General features: G+C 34.8%; 2 protein-coding genes across 2 annotated transcripts; both read right to left on the bottom strand.

Moving 5' to 3' along the window:
• Positions 1-12,732: 12,732 nt before the first annotated feature.
• IscU (Iron-sulfur cluster assembly enzyme) lies at positions 12,733-15,474 on the bottom strand. The gene is made up of 5 exons (XM_040727859.2): positions 15,453-15,474; positions 14,853-15,191; positions 14,565-14,789; positions 14,423-14,501; positions 12,733-12,985 (listed from the first exon to the last, which is right to left on the bottom strand). The coding sequence occupies exons 2-5, from the start codon at positions 14,931-14,933 to the stop codon at positions 12,924-12,926; spliced, it is 447 nt and encodes a 148-aa protein (XP_040583793.1). The 5' UTR covers positions 14,934-15,191; positions 15,453-15,474; the 3' UTR covers positions 12,733-12,923.
• Positions 15,475-15,626: 152 nt separating this feature from the next.
• On the bottom strand, positions 15,627-19,343 carry usp (retinoid X receptor ultraspiracle). The gene is made up of 4 exons (XM_040727858.2): positions 19,127-19,343; positions 17,465-19,045; positions 17,198-17,392; positions 15,627-17,117 (listed from the first exon to the last, which is right to left on the bottom strand). The coding sequence occupies exons 2-4, from the start codon at positions 18,287-18,289 to the stop codon at positions 16,809-16,811; spliced, it is 1,329 nt and encodes a 442-aa protein (XP_040583792.1). The 5' UTR covers positions 18,290-19,045; positions 19,127-19,343; the 3' UTR covers positions 15,627-16,808.
• Between the last annotated feature and the right edge of the window lie 554 nt (positions 19,344-19,897).

Genomic DNA, 19,897 nt, shown 5'->3' with positions numbered 1-19,897 from the left:
TACATTTTCTCTCGCCGTTCTTCCAAGAATGGTTCTGGGCTATTTTTTAGTTAATATGGACTGTTTAACGTGTGGTAGAATTTTTTGCCAGATCCCAAAAAGATTTTAGGGAGTCTATCTCAAGCAGGCGGCATATCTTTCTGGCTAAAAGTTTTATGCTTTGTTGTTGTTTTTCCTAACTTGGTATCGAGGAGGCGGCTCTAACAAGCTGACTTGATAGAGGCAACAACTTTAGAATTATTTATATATATTTTTTACTTATTGGTTACGGCAGTTACTGAGAGAACCCTCAGACTAAAATATAAATTCTTCTTTAACAAAATAGTTATTTAATCGTAATACGAATAAGGGTTCCGTGATATGAATTACAAATAAATGCAACCACAACTTCATTGCTCTAACTCATAATATTGATGGCCTAATGAATCCATTTGCATATTTTAATCGTCATTTATTTTCTTCTTCTGTCATGAACCCATGCCCTTGACTACGGGAGGGGAGGGGTGTTTGGCGATTTTCAACCCCCCTCACAAATCTTGCTGTAAAATTTGTAAGAAAGACAACGATTTTTTTGATTTTTTTTCGTCACCATTTCATTATTCATGATAATTTTGCACACTAAAATTTGGCTATTCAAGAAAAGTTACTAAAAAATATTACCCCTCTCTCCTCCTCCTATTAACGGCCCTATATGTACCATCTACAGGGCTACAAGGAAAAAGATGGTTCATGATGTTGGTGTGTCTCGAGAAAGCATGAGTAGAGTGGTCAGGGATGACCTGAGGACGAAGCTGTATCGTCTACAAAAGCGGTAACTTCTTAGCGAGGCCACAATGTCCAAGAGGATGACCCTGGCAAAGGTACTTATAAAATTCGTCAATTCTTGTAATATTCTTGTAAAAATATGGGCCCACGAGAAGATCTTCCCAGTAGAGCTGGCTTAAGACAACCTAAACGACGGGGGGGGGTCGGTCGGAGAATTAAGGATATTCTTTGTACGGATTCAGCGTATTCAGAGATCAAAAGACGGCCTTGGTGATGGTTTTTGCGGGTGTCAGCTTCTGCTAATTAAGAAACCCTTGATCTTCATTCTCAAGGTCGTAAAAGTCAATCAACGAGTCCATCTGGGCGTGTTACAGTCCCTAGTACTACCCTGGTCCATAAACAGCACCGGGAAGGGTTATTTTGCTTCCAGTAGGACGGAGCACCTTCATATACTGCAAAGTCTGGACAAGAGTGATGTCCAACCACTTTTGAGCACTTTTGGAGCAAAGACATGTGGTCTCCTCCTTCTTCTGCAGATTTCAAAGTAAGAGACTTCTCCATATAGTACATTCTGGAGAGGGAGGAGTGTGACTTCCTGCCGCAGTATCGACTACTTGAAGCCCCACATAGTGTCTGCCTGAGGAGACGATCCGTACAGCATTTAAAGAAGTTCCTAAGCGTCTGAGAGCAGTAGTTGCTACAAATGGGGGAATAAACTGGCACTCATTTTGAAGGAAATTTAAAACTGATTGCAATTGGGTAAATGGATGTTTCGATGGTCACACTATACAACTTAAAAAATATAATTCAAGAAGTAATAGTTAGTGATGTGTCGGTCTTTGATTACTCGGTCCAGTAAACCCAGTAAATAAAGTCTTAGGACCAGTACTTAAGACTGTTGTTCTTTGGGACTGGTGCCTAACTGTCGATACTTGAAATTTTTTATATCCATGGTTTATTAAGCCGAATAAAATATATATGGTATAAATTAAGAACTGTGAGCGGACTATTGGGCGGAAAAAAAATTCCTGAAGGACAATTTGTCGAACGGACATTCTGCCAATGGACAACTTGCCAAATGTACATCTTGCAGAACGAACATATGGCCAAAGTACTATTTGGAACGTTTGGCCGAAAACATTTATATAATATATATTGGTATACATTTCAATTCAATTTAATATGATAGAATGTTAAATATGTATTGTTCGTGTGCTATATATACCATATAGGTAAATTAATATAGTTTATTTAAAAAAAAAAAAAAAAAAATCATGAATGATCATTTTATAAACAAAAGATATTGTGTGATATTGTTCAAATATACTTCCAATCTTTACCATTGATGTACTTCAAATAAATTAAATGATTTATAAAGACAACAGCAATTCGAATGGAAGATGTGCTAATCACTTCCCCCCTTATCAATTAATTATCATTCAACAGGATGGATTATTCATATTTGAAAATATTAATACTTAATTAATATTTAAAAAAAAGATATATTTTCTGCAAAAGAAAACTCATTAATTTACCTTATATGACATATATAGCATATGAACAATATGTATTTATCATACTATCATTTTAAATTGAATTAAAATATACCTTGCCCTGTATCTGGGATGGGTAACGTGCTGCCTGGGGGTTTTAAACGCCCCTCGTCCTCACTCAGTACAGCCTGCACATGGGTGAATAATAATTTTTTTAAAAGAACCTGTAATTATACTTTTGATCGATAGAGGGCAACATACACAAACAAGAGCGGGGCCCAGGCTACCTTTCCCTTTACAGAAGAAAAAAGGCCACATTTTTCTGCAGATTTAATTGATAACTGGTTTGAATTTTAGGGATGAATGTTGAGAAAGAGCTCATTTACTGTATCCTACTCCATCATCAATGACAGCCTGGATCCGGGCCCGGTAGGAGAAGCAGGCATTTACGAGGTATTTCCATGGTATGATGTTCATGTCTCCTTGATTTGTTTTAGAGCGTACCCCCAGACAAAATAATCGATCTGATTAAGATCCGGACTGCTGGGGGAAAATTTTTCTTTCCCCAATTTAGTCATAAAAGTACTCACTCAGCCACTTCAGCGACTTATCTGAGACATGAGAAGATGCTGAGTCTTGTTGCCAGGCCCAAAGGTTAAAGGTCACAATCGTAATTATAAAAATAATCGATAACTTTTTAGACGACTGTACTGGGCAATACCAACACTTTGAAAAATCTTAACCCTGGCAAGTCACAAAGTGGAATTTCCATCGCTCTAGTGTAACATCGTTTCGTCACTAGTTATGTCAAAGGACCAGCCAACGTAGTCTAAGGGAAAAATGAAAATTTTGGTTTTTTGTACACAGGCAGACTATGCAACTGAACACAAATATTTGAAACTGATGCAATACTCAGAGTTTGGAAATAGAGCGATGCAGATGAGTCGAAAATTGAATTGATGGTTAATAAGATATCAGTCACCTACTATAAATAACTCATAGGTTATGCAGCAATGAGATATAATGGTCAATGGGGAGTTCCTTGAATAACAAATCGGGCCAGATGAAACAATAATATCACACTAAATTATCTCCATTCTCATTGTTCAGCATAAAGCTGTATTTCATCCCTAAAAAAACTTGAAATACGTATGTACTTTTGATATTTCTAACGCGTTATTATCTGTTAATCCAGTGACGAGCTTCGCAAAGCGTTTCAAAATCAGTGGTTGGTACTCAAATGAAACACTCAAAGTGGTCATATTGTACAAAGAAAAAGCTAGTTACGCTATGCCAGTAATTATTACGATTGTCTAAAATATGAATGAAAATTTTATCGTGATGTTACCTATAAAAGGAAAATAGCAAAATAATATGATTAAAAATTTGCACGCTATTATCATATACTGGGGTGTGTGGAGGTATCCGTAAAATATTTTCAACTAAGTTTAAATAATAGTAGATGGTATTTTGAGACAAAATTTATTACATATGAAATTTAACAATTAGCTGTTGTATAATTCAATATGATCACCCTCGGCATTGATAACCAACTCTAAAGGGGAGATAAAGACTGAGCAGGACTTGATGAAATCTTTCTTGTTGAAGCGGGACATTTTCCTCTTCACAGAGAGCTACAGAAATCTCAAGGAGCAATGGCGATGTTCGTTTACATTCCTTCTCAGCTCTGACCACAACTAGAAATCAAATGATTTAAGATCAGGGCTGTTGGAAGGGTACTCATCAGCTTTGATAACGATGGGGAACTAGCTGTTGGGAGTAATGCATGACAGTTTTGGAAACATAACAAGGCGCTAACTCATGAATCCACATGAAACTTGTATCTGGAGGGTATAGTATCATACTCTTAAGAATGTCCAAGTACACTGAGGAAGCCAACTTGAAACCGTTGTCAAAATGTGAGCAGGTATGTCACTCTCGTCTCTGGTGACTGGAAGGAAACTTAGTCTTTGTCAAAAGAGGAACATTACCTCTGTTTTCTGCCAGCTAGCGGGCATTTTTTGATTGTAGGCAGCGTCCAAGGTCAAGTTTGACTCGTCACTGAAGAGCTTAATTATGCCTGGATTTGATTAACAAATTTGATATAGTTTATTGCCTCTTTGCAACCTGATGTCCTTCGTCAGCATTCCCCTGATATAAGACTTCAATCCAAGGTCATCCTTGATGGCTCTTGCCACTGTCCTCCTACTGATAGAACTCTTCCAAGTATGAAAAGCTGTTGAGATGCCAAGATTTGTTTTGAAGGACATGTTAGCATAGCCAGTAAATGGTCAACCCATTTTTTGTCTTAGTGGGAACCATTAGAAGAATAGGAAAGCCTCTTACCTACCTCCAGTCGCTTGCAGAGGTCATAGACTTATATGATTGCCTTAGCATCGTTGCTGGTCTCAAATAATTCTGCAATGACTTAAGGTTTGTCCACTCGCTGCTTCATGGTGAAACTGAACAGATTAAGTATAAATACAGTACTTTCAGGTAAAATAAAGCTTCGCAAGATAAACACACTTGATTAAAAGAAACAAAAAAACAATTAGAAAGATGTCCCGATACTTCTGCCCACCACTGTAGTGTGTAAACCATTGATATATTATGGACGTGTGGTAGAAATACAGTTCATACACTGAATAAACTGAAGTTCAGTATTTTAATACAAGGTGATTTTTTTCATTTTTTTTTCTTTCTTTTTAGAAAACTTTTCATGTTAAAGTTGTAAGAGGTAAATTTATTTTATACAAAAAAATGCTAAATTTGAATGAACACATATCTTATATCATAGTTGTGGATGGTTAATTGATTAGGTAATTAGTAATTGGAGAAGTGGCAAAGGTCTTAAAAATGTTGGTTTTTCGGGTTCCAATAATCCAATTTGAAGGAAAAACGCCAATTTAGAAGCCTTGTATACGTCGAATCTGATTACAGTAATTTTATTACTTTAGCATTATTATACGTGGTGTGATTTGCGTTCAAATTTCAAATTATGAAAATGAAATGAAAAAATCGTATTTTGTCCCTTTATTAGAAAATGAAGCAACAAACTGATTTTTTTAAATCACACCAATCAAAACTCAATAGCTAAATTGCAGCACGTAACTGACTTTATTAAAGGAAACTTTAGAATCTTGTCTCTAGAATGAAATATTGGCAACCCCACTACTACTTTTACAGCCTGATTGCGACACATAATAAAAAAGGAGGTTATGTTACTGCATCCTGTACACATACAGCTCAACATTTCATAGGCATATTTGATTCAATTATAGGCTTTGTTGAAGCATTAGTGAGTGGTATATTAGTGAGCGAGAGGGGGAGTGAGAATCTTGTTTTTTCCATGCCGTATCTGTGACTCTCTACTGTTTCGATTGTCGAGTTTGCCTCTAATGTAGCTGGCCACTCTAAGAAGACTCAGATATCGGTTCCATCAGAGACATTGACAGCTCCTTTCTAGGTGAAGATAACGTTGGAAGATAAATCTTTATTTTTTGTGAACGGAGTTTTAATTATCTTATATTTTTATGTAGAAAATAGGTGTAAGATCTCAAAATCTCACGCAAGCATAAGTTCAAAAACTTGAGAAACCTTCGTACTTGGCTTAACTGGATGATAGTGCAAGAAACGTCGTAAATACATGTTCTCCTATGACAGTGGTTCCCAAACCATTTGATCCCAAGGTACACCAAAAGACAAATAAAAATTTCTTAATACACATATTTTAATTAGACCATTCATTTGGATTATTATAAGCTATACCAAATAATGTATGGTTGCTACAAATTCTAAGGCACACTTATACTAGGAATATATGAAATTATACTTTAATAATAAAAAGTTATCTAATTCAAAAATACCTATACAAGCGAACAAATGAGCGCCGTTCATTTTTAATAGAGTGGGAGCCTGCTCATTGCTTGAAACCCCGAACAGTATTTTTTGAGCAGACTAATACTCTGGGCTTTGTATTCGAATTTGTGGGATGAGTTAAGATACCAAAGAGTTTTAACTACAGATGTTATTTGATTTAAGAGACTTATATATGGGGATCATATGGCAACTTCCAAATTAAATCTATCAATTTATAATCCTTTTATTGTGACGATTTCCCGGGAAATGCAACAGTATGAACATGAAATTTCCTTAGAAAAAGCATTGTTAAAAGTAAAAATAATGTACTACAATTTAGTTCAAGAATGTATTCATGTGTTAGGTCTGTTACTCATATTAATTGAGTGTCATTATTATTTTTTTAAATCAACTAAAAGAATATATTGCGTATAGGATCCGTTTTTTAATAGTACTCTGCATGTATTTTAAAGATTTTTTATCTCCAATAATATTTTCCTTCTTAAACTAGGTATATATAGTTATATGACTAGATTTAATAGATGATTAAAAAGATAATACTCATTCATAATATAGACTTTACGTTCAAAGATTAAATAAAATAATATAAAGATTTAAAAAAAAACAACTTATGAATACATATCAGGCCTGTCATGTTCTATCCTATAGATAGAGTGAGAGGAACTGAATCTTTAACTGTATGTATTTATAATGTTCCAATTAGATCTAATCAAAAACTTTATGTTCAAATATCCCTATATGTAGTTAAAAGCGATAAGTACTATCCTCTGTCTCAAAGTTGGTTTGTAATGTTTAATAATTGATTTTTTTAATCAATGGTACCATACTGATAACTACTGATGAAAATCGGTTGTATTTCTTTAGTTACCCCGTTTTTTTGGAATTGATAATCTGAAGAGTAAATTTTCTATTCTTCAACTGTTGTTAATATTATTTTTTACTACTGAGTAGTAAACTTCCTTTTCTAGAGGGTACGGGAGCAAAACGTGGACTGTTAATTAATGTTTATTTTCTCATTACTATGAAAAGTTTAAGTGATTATTTTTGACATTCTGTTTCAGCCGTCCTTTTAACATAAATAAATTATAATAATTATCTATTCATTTCATCATCATGAGGGAGCAACAAGCAAAAAGGCCGCGCATCTAAGATCTCCTAGATACTGAAGTTGATGTGATGAAGAGCCATTCCCGTCAGCCTAGCCACCACTGCTTCAGTTTGACCCGCACAAAGAAGCCTTGAATCTCGCTGCGATGACATTTCTCGCCCGATTTAAAAAATACAAAAGGCTGCAGGTGCTTGAAATATATACCTACCAATACAAATACGGATAATTCTAATTTCCTCAGACAAAACCTCTCAAATGAATATAATACAAGTGTTGTTTTCAAGTTTCCACCCAGCATATTTAAATATATTCAAAACCTGATTGAACATTCGTATGTGCTCCTCACAGTATTATCCAGTCTCCAGAGTCTAGAGGTTCCATTAAGAAGGAGTAGATGAAGTCGAGTCTGAATTCATAGTCCAGGCCTACAAGGGAGTTAGGCCTCGTATTGAAGCAATTGTTAGAGCTAAAAAGTAGAATAAAAGTTGTGATGAGAACTATTTTCGAACGATTTTATCAAATAAATGTCCTCACAAAACCTCTCGCTTAAATTTGACTATTGAAAAAGTGAAAAAGTATAGTGTGTACCGATAGATAGGATCAATCCTGTTGGAAGTAAAACTATTAGGGATTTTCTCATTTTCTTGATTTTTGTTCAAGATTATTTTTAGGTTGACGCACCACATATATACCTAATGATTTATAAAAAGAGTGTTCATTGCAAATGCAATTCCATGTCTAATGGTTAATCAATTTGAAGTTAATGCATATATACATACATGCAGCTAATATCAGTACTACATACATTGAATGCTCAAACCATAAATGAAAATCAAATAAAGCCGTTTTACAGCCATATCAATTTGCTTTCATTTATATGTATAAATTGCGAGTTAAAAACATACTACATACCTAGGAAATCATTTGATTATTGCATCTGAGAAGGAGAATTATAGCATTACCAATAAATCAAATTAATTCAGTAAAAATTATGGTAATAAAAAGTCCTGGGCAATAATTTTAATAATGACAGTAATAATCACGTAATGTGTATGTATTGAGCAATTTATTTTTATTCTTCTTAATTGATGTTATTTTTATGCATTTTTAATGGACTTCTCTGTATGTAACTGCTTGTAATGATAGAGAGCCGGAATATTCACACATACTGAGTGGTCCATTAAAATCTGAACACTTTGATTTTTAAGCTTCAACTAGATATAATTTATTAATTAACCATACTATAAATAGATGTGTGGCTGAGCTCCACTAATCATTACTGTAGCCGCCTTTAGCGGGAATGATGGCTTTTATGTGGCGGTGGAAGCCCTGACACCCGCTATAGATATAGTCCTCTGTAATTGTGTTAAAGTGCTGGCCGACAGTGGCTCTGAGGACCTCGGTGTTTGGATGACAGATACTGCAGGCCTTCTTCTTGACATGCACCCAAAAGATGTAGTCGAGGGGCTGGGCTGTAGTGGGGGCAAAAAAAGTTCAAAAGAACTCAAAAGAGTATTATATTATGGGAGATGCATTTCTTTCATTGCTGTTGTCAAAAGTGGCCTCTCCATCCTCATAAGGCTCTATCCATTATTATTTACTACCAGTAGTTTCCGGCATTGCCTGGATTTATTAGCAGAGATGATTTTTTTGTAAAATCGCGAGAAGAAGGGAGAACGAGACATATGGTACACCTGAATTAAGCCCTTTTTCATATCAGCTGCCTTTTTTATTATTATGGAGGGAGAAAGTGAATTACTGCGATATACACGACTATTCAAAAATAGCATTAGAGATTTGACAATATGTTAAATATATCTAAATTCATATTTATTTATTTTATTATGCATTTTAAAATCAATTTCCACCAAAGAGAGGCGATAATTCTTCACACCCACAACTTATTAAAGCATTAGTGCAGGGAAAATAATTGAATTATTCTTAAATTTATATATATTTGTTATATCATACATTTTCAAAACAATTTACACCAAAGAAAGTGAGAATGCTTAACCATCCAACGACTTATTAAAAAATGAGAAAAAAGAAGAAAGATCGCACGCAACAACCATTTTTTTATTTTATAATTTCTGAGCTTAGTTTTTTCCTTACAAAAATGACAACATTAAGTATGGTGTACATCACAGAGCAATATTATATCTATATAATACTCCCTTTTTTTCTTTATACTATATAGGTATACATTATACATCAGGGAACACCTTAAACAATGAGCCATTTATACAGGCTCGATGCTACATGCAAAACAGCTGCAAGACTTCATTGTATTTTATAGATCGAAAATATGAATATGATATATATCAGGGAGCACTATATACTGTGCACCATGTATCCAAGCTTAATGATACATAAAAAAAGCCTGTGAGACTTTATTATTATGACAACTTTGTTATTTCTTATATCAAAAATATGTATATCAATAGGATATGTATAAAGGAGCACTATGAACGAGGGTGATCAGAAAAGTTTCCCACCTAACAAAGATACAAGACATTTTTTCTGAATTATATAAGTATCCTTGTAACTCTAGACACTTCCCAAACGATACTCCCATCTCTGTAACCTGTCCAAATAATACTCAGCGTTTTCCTCTCCAGAATAATTGTTCACGAAGGTGATTGCCTCTTCATTTTGACAAAACCGACCTTTAGCTTGTCAAGTAATGATGCGAAGTATGCTTCTGTAATGGTTTTTCATTTTTGACGATTATCGATTAAAATATCTCCATGACAATCCCCATAAACACTTGAGATCACTTTCCCAGCAAAAAAACAGTTTTTCTCCTTTTTTACAGTGCACTCTGTATACACGCTAATACACGCAAAAAGTCTACGAGACTTCATTATTATGACTAAATTGTCTTTTCTTAGATCAAAAATATATATATGATATTCATCAGGGAGCACTATATACAGTGCGCCCTGTGTATATGCTAAATCAGGGATGGGCAAACTTTGGGACATGGATTGCCAACTTCAACATTTCTAACCAATAAGTGTGCCACTATCAACAACAATGGTAATAAACACACGCAAACTACGGGAATATGTACTAATTTGCACGTGCCATTCAATATGCCTCTGCATGCCAGCAGTGGCACTCATTCCATAGGTTGCCGATCCCTGCGTTAAATGATACTTGCAAATGCCTGCGAGACTTCATTACTATAACTACGTTATTATTTATTCTATCAAAAATGCATTCTTTCAAACTTCCATTCATACATGCAAATGAACTCTGCTGTATTAATATAGATCTTTAAACTTTTAAATTTTAAGTAATTTCGATATATAAAAAATCAAAAACTCAAAATTGATTTGGTAACAATAACAATTTGAAGTATTTTGGGGAAGGAGAGCATCTTTGTTGTAATGATATTTGCGATTATCCGTCCTGGTTGTTACGTATATTGTATCTAACAACTTCTCCTCGAGAAGAAAGATAAAAAAATCACCAAAATCAGTTAGTTCAGGGTCATTTAGGTAAATCCGGACTACCTTTAACTGCATCCTGAGCAATAAAAGAACCAAGTAGAGGTTTGGAATGGTACCATTTGTCGTTCTGGATGTTGTGGGATCAGTCGACAGTTTCTCATCTGAATAAAAGATTACCATGGGACTTCAAATTACTAGTTCTTAGGCTGAGGTTTGTCTGTGACCTAATAGTTCCGTCCTTATTCGTCTATTTTTAATTGACTCCAGAGCTATGACAAATGGAGTTGGTGGTCCAAAACTTATATCAAGAATGGTGATTCTCGCTTTTGTAAATAAAAAACCTATTGTCAAGTAACAACTGCTATAATAATTATTATTTTGATTTTTACTAATAATTAGTGGTATCCAAATTATGTAACTTAGATTTATTTGCATATTTTTTATTTTTAGGAAGACAATGTATATTAGTGCAAGGGTTCCCAAGTATCAGTCTTGATTAGACACAAACTAAGTTTTTCCTTCCACAACAAGAGAACTCTATCTCTTAAGCCCATTTATCCTATCTGTCTTGCTGCCATAGCTATTGAGGTTTTTACTATCCATTTTTCCTCTATAAATATTAAGTGAATCCATTTTTCTTTTCATTACCGATATATTACTATACTGGCTTAGCCTTTATACTGTGTTTTATTAAATATCAAGTATTTCAATCCACAATATTTGACTATATCAAAGATTGTTGAACCCTAAGTCCTAATTAAAGAGGTCAGTGGCACCAAGATATGTGCCAAAGACAAAATACCTCCTGTGCAAGCTTTAGGCAAGGCCAGGCAGAAAAATAATGTTAAAACACACATTAAGGGGGACTAGGCTGCACAGAAGCTGTTCAAGATTGACAACAATGATTTCAATGACTTCTTGGAGAAGTACACCAAGAAGACGATGCTCAGCCGCACCACCATGACCAAGACGATGGAGAAAAAAAAACAAGGAGACCGTGTCCAAAATCAAGGACAAGTTCTTGTTTGGGTCCATTGATGAAAAGACAGGCAGTCTGGGCAGGTCCATGTGTGTAGTGCTGGTAGAGCCTTTGGATGGTGCATTCCTGGAGAAGCCATACTTAATTAACATTGTTAACCAGGGCACTACTAACAACTGTACCATGCAGCAGTGCATTAACTCTTCTCTGTTAGAGTTCCATGGAAATTACCTGCACTACAATAAGGTGCTACTATTCCTTACAAACGGTGTTTCTTACTATTTCAAGGCTGACAAGGGGCTGAAGTTGATGTACCCCAACCTCATGCACTGTCTCATCCATGGCCTCAATCGTGCTGTTGATCTGGCGAGATACTCTTTCCCAAATTTGTACAAGTTCATTGCCGAGGTGAAGAAGATCTTCATTAATTGTACACACTGCAAGTTAGAGTTTGCTGCCTTTTGCAATGTTTCGCATCCTCCAGACCCAGTTGTTACAAGGTAGGGAACACGGCTTGAGGCAGCCTTCTACTAATTTGAAAACTTCTTTAGCACTAAGGAATTAAGTCAGCAAATGTTTGACGAGAGCTTCATCATCGAGGAGTAAAAGCTTTTCGGGGATGCCTCTCTTTCCAGGACATTGCCTCAATAAAGTCAAAGTCCTAAAGGAGAGGAGGAAAGATTGCCTCATGTCCAGAACTTGTCCATCATTAAGAGAGTCCATGAGAGCCTGACCCTCCCTAAGTTTGCCCACAAGCTGGAGGAAAATCTCAAGAAAAAACAGTATAAGTAACGACGTGTCTTGAATAGAAAATATTGTTGCGCGTGTAAGATTTCTTACTTCACTGGATAGTAGAATTTTACTGTAGTACAACGATGTACAAGTATGTGTTTAAATTACAGCTTTTAAAGCTTTTAATTAATTAATATTTTTTTAAAATAAAAGGTAGGTTTCAATATCTTCTGTAAGTATTATTATTACAAATTAGATGAGAGTGTATTTTGTATTTAGTTTATACATACATCTGTTTCTTAAGCCAATAATGATTCAAAATAAATTTCAACGCATTTATTAATTTTAAATACTTTCTAATTAAAGGAAAATTTGTAAAAAATAACTGGTGATAGAATAAGAGTCAACAACGATTCTTTCGTCCGATAATTGTGGCAAAATTCAATCAGCTACAAAAATGAAAAGTTGACAAAAATATCTTCTCAAAAACTATTTCTTTAATTAACATGAATTCATGCAGTGTTCTTCTGTTTGTAGTCCTTCAACGCCGCTTGGATTGCATCTTCAGCCAACACTAAATGTGAAAATAAATATTATTAGATAAATATGTAGAGAATACATTTTTAAAAGTTTAAGCCCAATTCAAACCCCCTCTTCCATTGATGACTTATTATGTCTTTCTAAAAAAAAATCTTGTAATAATTTTCTACACAACCCACGGGAAGGGCCGGTTTTAGCGTGAACTGGATCTGGAGCAAAGATAAACGTGAGAGGCCTTTATCTTTCTTTCCTTTCTAAAGCAGAGGAAATAAAATCATTTTCCTCTCAGTACATTATATAGTTCTATTTTTTAACTACCGCACGGCATCTCCAATTGAGCAAATGTCCCCTCTAAAACCGGTCTTCGGGAAATCCAATTCTAAATGAATATTAATTTATATCCATGTTTTTTTAACCTTTTTTGATGAGTAGTACATTTTTATTGATGAAATCTGGTCTAATACAATAAAATAAATTCACATCTCCCCCCCAACACACATTTTCTGCGGCACACTCATCAATAAATCTGTTAGTTATGTTATAACTACACGTGATACTCAATGCCTATTAATAGGTCCAACTGCAGGGGTGTTGCTATCTTTCATCTTTTGAGGGGCTTAGCCCTAAAATTATCAATACCGTAATATCAATATTTATATAAGTACGTATATTTTACTCGCATATAATAGGTCAGGGAAAAAGTAATTTCTTATTTCTCGTTCTATTCTTCTTTAAACTAAGTATATCTTATTCATTATTGTTCTCATCGGATCATACGATAAGGCATTGTAAAGGTGTGAGTGATAACCATTTGCAAACGGTTGGATACAAAAAGAATTGGTGAATAGGATAGGAATTGTGTTTTATCAAGACAACCCCAGGCCTCAGTCATCTTTGATGACGTGCCAGAAGCTCCGGGAGCTTGGATAGGAAATTCTTATGCATCCATCCCTACAGTCCGGACCTGGCACTAAGTGACTACTACCTGTTCCTGACCAATGCGCTTGTGGGTACAAATTTAGCCTCAATAGAGGCCTGTGAAAACTGGTTCTCCGAGTTTTTTTTTCAATAGGGACAAGGGCTTCAACGAAAAGGGCATTATGAAGTTGAACTATCGCTCACAACAAATTATCTCAACAGAACGGGGCATACTTGGCTTAAATTTGATGATTGCAATACCTCTTATAAAGCATTGAAGTAAAGCAAAAAATACGAAATTACTTCCCCCCCCCCTTCCCCAATCTAACATGTGATTTAAAAAATCTTCAGAAATTTGGGGGGATTGAGCCCCTAAAAAGGAGCTAGCGACGCCTCTGGGTCCAACATCTATCAATCAGAACCTTGGACGCAATGATAGAGCCTATTTTGATGCAAGTGATTCTAATAAAATAAAATGAGGCCTCTTTTTGAATAATGCGTAATAGCAGTTGTAATAAGAAATATAGTTAGAAATACGTAATTAATAACCTACTTGAACAATGTAATTTGACGGGTGGCAAAGACAGTTCCTTTGCAATATCCGAGTTCTTGATGGATGAAGCCTCATTTATCTATTATTATATATAACCAAACAATTAAAATATCCACAAATGATTAATGGTAAATATATTTACTTGTTTGCCTTTAATCCATTCAGTAGCCAAAGAGCTAGATGCGATGGCCGCGCCGCAACCAAATGTCTTGAATTTGGCATCAACGATCTTTCCATCATCGTCAACTTCGATTTGTAACTTCATGACGTCCCCGCAGGCGGGAGCACCCACTAAACCAGTGCCCACATTTTTGTTCTTTGCGTTTAATTTCCCAACATTTCGAGGATTCTCGTAATGATCAATCACCTGGATAAAAACCCATTAATATTTATTACATGATTAATACGACGGATACACAACGATACATACCTTGTCATGATAACTCCTGACTAAGATTCCCTTTTGTAAATTACGTTGAGCCAAGGTACGAAGTGGTGATAAGAGGGACATTTTGATTGTTCTTTTTCTTTCGTCTACAATTTCCTCGATGTACTTCAGCAATGACAATGATGTATCACAGTCTGAGTATCAATATTCTATTTAGTAAGTGAAAAGTTATGCAATTGTTGGCTGTTACTCAAAACATAAAATATGTACGTCATTTTTTTTTTAATGTAAAAGGCGTGTTACAACGACTGTTGAACCGGTCCGATCTCCATGTATGTAGGTAACCTCTTGACATTTATCTTTTATTCTTTAACATTGCAACTAAAAAAAATAAGATTAAGCTATTAATAAATTATGAATTAACACTAGGTACTTCTGATAAATATATTTCAATGGTTGAAACTCTATTAGATTGTTCATAAATTAATAGGGTGATATTCGACTTTTCTGATAAAAGTGAATAATTAAAGTGCCTATCCTATAGTTATATTACAATACTCAAGCGTCCACTGTCCCAAATATCACTCGTAAATAAGCATACTTAATAAATAGTCATATATATAAGTTGTTGTAATTAATTACGTTATGATCCGTACAAATTGCATCATGTACACAGCGTGATATATTTCAATAATGGGACCAGATTCCGGCATTTCTTTTAATACAGTAAGTCATCACTGATTGGTTACAATACTTTAAGTTGAGACAAGTATGGTTTTTAGCCGTATTGCGAATAATTAGCATAGCAGCCTTGAATTAATTACATAAAAATTTATTAGCATCATATATAGAAAATATATAAACATGATTATAGAAACACAAAAATTGTGTTTCCAAATTTACAATATAATTATTATTTTATGGATTTGAAGCAATAATACTCTTTTTTTAACCATAACTGAGTTAAAGTATAAACAAGAATAATGATATAATATTATTTAAAGCGGAAGAAATAGAGTTTTGTAACAATTTCATAAAAAATAGTATAGGGAAGAAAATTTATAGTGTTATATCAAATTTTTTGGGCCTTAAAACAAAATATATAGAATATTAAGAAAATAACAAATTGTATAGCCAATCAAGAGTATTTCATTTTTGATCATAATATAATGGATATCTTACAAAAAAATCATCGTTGAGATAAAATTATTCGATTTCCAGAAAGAAAAGAAGTACAGATCCATTGGGATAAAACTATTAAGAAAGGGGGGAGAGAACCAATTATTCGGATAAATTTAAAGAACACATTGAATGGAACACAGATTGACTGCAAGTATTGTTTTAAAATTTTTTAAAAGCTTGAACCATCAAATTTAAAATAAATTTAACAAGGATTGATCTGAATACTATTTTCATAATAAAAAAATATGATTACATATATTATATAAGTACACCAAAATAGAAGCTTCTTGTTGGGAGAGAAATACCATATTAAAGCTCACAAAATAGATGGAGATTGTTCTTTAAAAAAAATGGACAAACTGTGAACTTCATAATTGATTATAATACAGCCAATTGCTACATATTATCTTAATAATAATTATTATTTGAACTTTAATTAGGTCATCACTATTAATCTCATGCATCTTATTTTAAGATCCTTCAATAGAGATTAAGTAACCAAAGGAACAACTACTCGTTTAAGTAGCTCAATTGTCTTTAACCAAACAAGCATCGCAACTAGTTACACATGAGACAGCTATCCTCATACAAATTCCCTCTTCATATGATGAAGCAATCCACATTTAATCATTCGACAATTGATGTAAGGAGCTATTGAAACAGCTACACCGTCAAAATATGTGAGGCTTGATGACCAAAACAACAATATATGTACGTGTGTATTTTTTTAAATTTTTTTTTTTTTTTTTGCATAAAGTTTATAGAAACATTTCTTCCTCTGACTCACTATAGAAGCATATTCATGAACATGACTTTTCAGCAGCACTCTTCCAGTAAAGATTGAATAAACTTTTCTAATGGATTCCCATCATTTAAATAGTCACCCACCAATTTGTAAAAAAATAGATGTTCTAAGCATTTTAGTCCAATAGATCTTAGAGCAGGTAACCGCAAAAGAAGTTTAGCAAATCGACTTGGCTCATTCTCATGAACAGAACGGGTATATTCTTCGAGAGTCGCATATACCTTTTCTCTTAAATTTTCAACTTTAGTAACATCTGAGAGTCCTTTAGCATCAGGATTGAAGAGTATGATGGCTCGTAGACATCCCAATTCCGCTTTGTCCTAGAAAATCAAAAGTAAATTTGTCATGATGACTGAGTTAGTCCCCGACATACAGTGAAGAAAGAAAATATTATACAAACCATTTGCATTTCCTTCATTTTGGCGATGAGTTCAACTAGGACACGATCGAATATATGTCCAACACCCGCTTCATGCGCATTTTCCCGAGTAACAATAGTACCGTTTCCCAAAAGAATACCATCATTTAATTTAATCGAGCGAAAAGCTAAACCCGCAACTAGCAACTCGTTCCAACCCCCACGAATAAGTGTTACCTAAACATCCATGATATATAAATATAAAGAAGATGAGAATCAAAGTTAGGAGAGGGAGAAAGAGAGACGAACCTGATCTTCAACTTTAAGCTCTGAGAAGTGAGGTACAAGTTTTGCCCATTCAATGAGTTGGTGAATAATTCTTTTCTTGGCCAATCCAAACCTTTGTATTTCCATATCCCCAATAGAACCCCCTCCACTCATGCTGCTATTGTTGTCCAAGAGAAGGAACTCACTCGTATCTTGTTTCATTTCCCCCACATCTTCTGCCTCAATGATCCTCTCGATGGGCATATCCCCGCCCCCTCCGCTTGTAGAGGACTCCACTTCCTCACTATTGCGTGAGTTATTATTATTATTATTGTTGTTGTTGTTGTGATTAGGACCATTAGAGCCTCGATGTCGTTCTTCCTGGACGGCTTCTCTCTTCATTCCCGTATCGAGACATTTCATATAGCGACAGTACTGACAGCGATTCCTCTGTCGCTTATCAATCACACAATCCCGATTTTCTCTGCATGCATACGTCAACTCCTTGCGCACCGTTCGCTTGAAGAAGCCCTTGCAGCCCTCGCAGGAGTAGACCCCATAGTGCTTCCCAGAGGCGCGATCCCCACATATGGAACAAAAGTGTTTGGAGCCTGACAAGGGGTGGTTTGGAGGGTATGTATTATTTGGCGGAGACTGCGTGCTTCGAGCATGTCCGTGCACTCCAGGGTGAGGAGCCTGCGATCCGTACATGGACTCACCCACGGGGTAGGCAGAGGAGGGCGGAGTGGATTGAGGGTTAGAGAGTGTTGTGAGTAGGAGGGAAGCATCCGGTTTCAGATCCACGGGGGATTGTGGCATATACCCGGGATTCAATAGATGGTTGGGGGTTGGCGGGGTGGGATCCATTCCGCCAACTCAACTTCTTGGATTCCAAACGGGCTAACGGCTTCGGATACACTCCCAAGTATTCGTCATGAAGAACTCAAAGCAGGAACAACAAGGAGTTGAGGCTTCAAAAAACTGCAAGCTACGATTTTATTATCCTGAGAAAAGAGCACGCACACACTACTCCTATTCAGTATTCTACTACTCACGAGCACACCACGTCCATCTAATCACCACTACTCCCTGTAAGCAAGCAGAAGCTGCTGCTAACACACTTCTTCCTCAGCTGCCTCACCACAGATAGCAGCAGATCTCTTCCTTCTTTTCCTCCTTTTCTTTTTCTTCTTAGCTATTTTCTTCCTTTTTTATTTATTTTTCTTCTTTCATCTCCTCATCCTCTCTTCTATTTTCCCTTCATAAATAATACTACTATAGCAGCATTAGCAACGCTGCTGAGCTAAGACACTTCATAAATAATAGTATTACTTTTTTTTCTTCTTCATACTATAATAATAATTAATCAATACAACTACCCAAGTAATTTTATTATTAATTTATTTTCCATCTCTCTTTCACTCTCTTTTTTCCCTTCTACTCTTCTTTCTTCCCCGCTCGCTCTACGTCACTATGCCCGTAATAATAGTGTACTCTTTTCTCCTTCCTTAATTCTCTCTTTCTCCTTCCTTATTTATTGTCCCGACCTTTATGTAATTATTATTTAGGTACTACTACAGATAGATGAACAATTGTCAATTGTTGTCGTTGTCGATTGGCTACCTATGTAAATAGGATATAATAATTATTTTGTTTACTACATATAATCCAAAATTAACTATTTGCATTCTGTTTACCCCTTACCTCTCTATTTTGTATGAAAAATACTATTAATACTTTCTCGCAAAAATGTGATGAATTTATTCTTATTTTTATTCTCTATAATAAGGAAATATTGAATAATTAAAAAGATGATTTGATATATAAAAAATAACAACTTTAAAATACTCAACTTTCCTCAGGAGCTCTCCGTTCTACTACCTCCACTTGGACAAGTGTCATTTGTAGAGATCAGGTCCAATTAACTCATATTTATTTGTACATGACACGGATATTATTGCAATGTGTATCAACAATTAATTTATTTGTATATTCAAGCTATAATTTAAAGTAAAGAAATCATAATGCTAGGTTAGGAAAGTTTTTAATCTTTGCATAAAGGTCATTTTTGAGGAGGATACCGAACGATTCGAATCTCTGTATCCTAGAACATTCCCCCTCCCTCAATTAATGTAAATCTATTACTAGCTAAAGATATTATTATATATAATAATCAATATATAAAAGCTATCATATTAAAATATTAATGTAATCAAGTTTTATTCACAGCAAAAGGCACAATGCTGCTCAAAATTTTGCAGACTCAGCAGGGTAGAATTATTGTAATTGTTGCTTTTACAGAGTATTTTAATGTGCAAACTATATGTCTGATATTGTACAATATATTATATTGTTTACGTACAAAAAATTATGGGAATTTGAGTATTTCCATCTTCCAGGTAGCAACTATAGGTGATCGAAAAAAAAAAATAATGATTACTAAGGTTTTAAACGTTTCTACATGAGTTTTCTATT

This window comes from Lepeophtheirus salmonis, chromosome 2 (genome assembly GCF_016086655.4).
Source record: "Lepeophtheirus salmonis chromosome 2, UVic_Lsal_1.4, whole genome shotgun sequence".
Lineage (NCBI taxonomy): Eukaryota > Metazoa > Arthropoda > Copepoda > Siphonostomatoida > Caligidae > Lepeophtheirus > Lepeophtheirus salmonis.
This window is presented reverse-complemented; position numbering and strand designations above follow the sequence as displayed.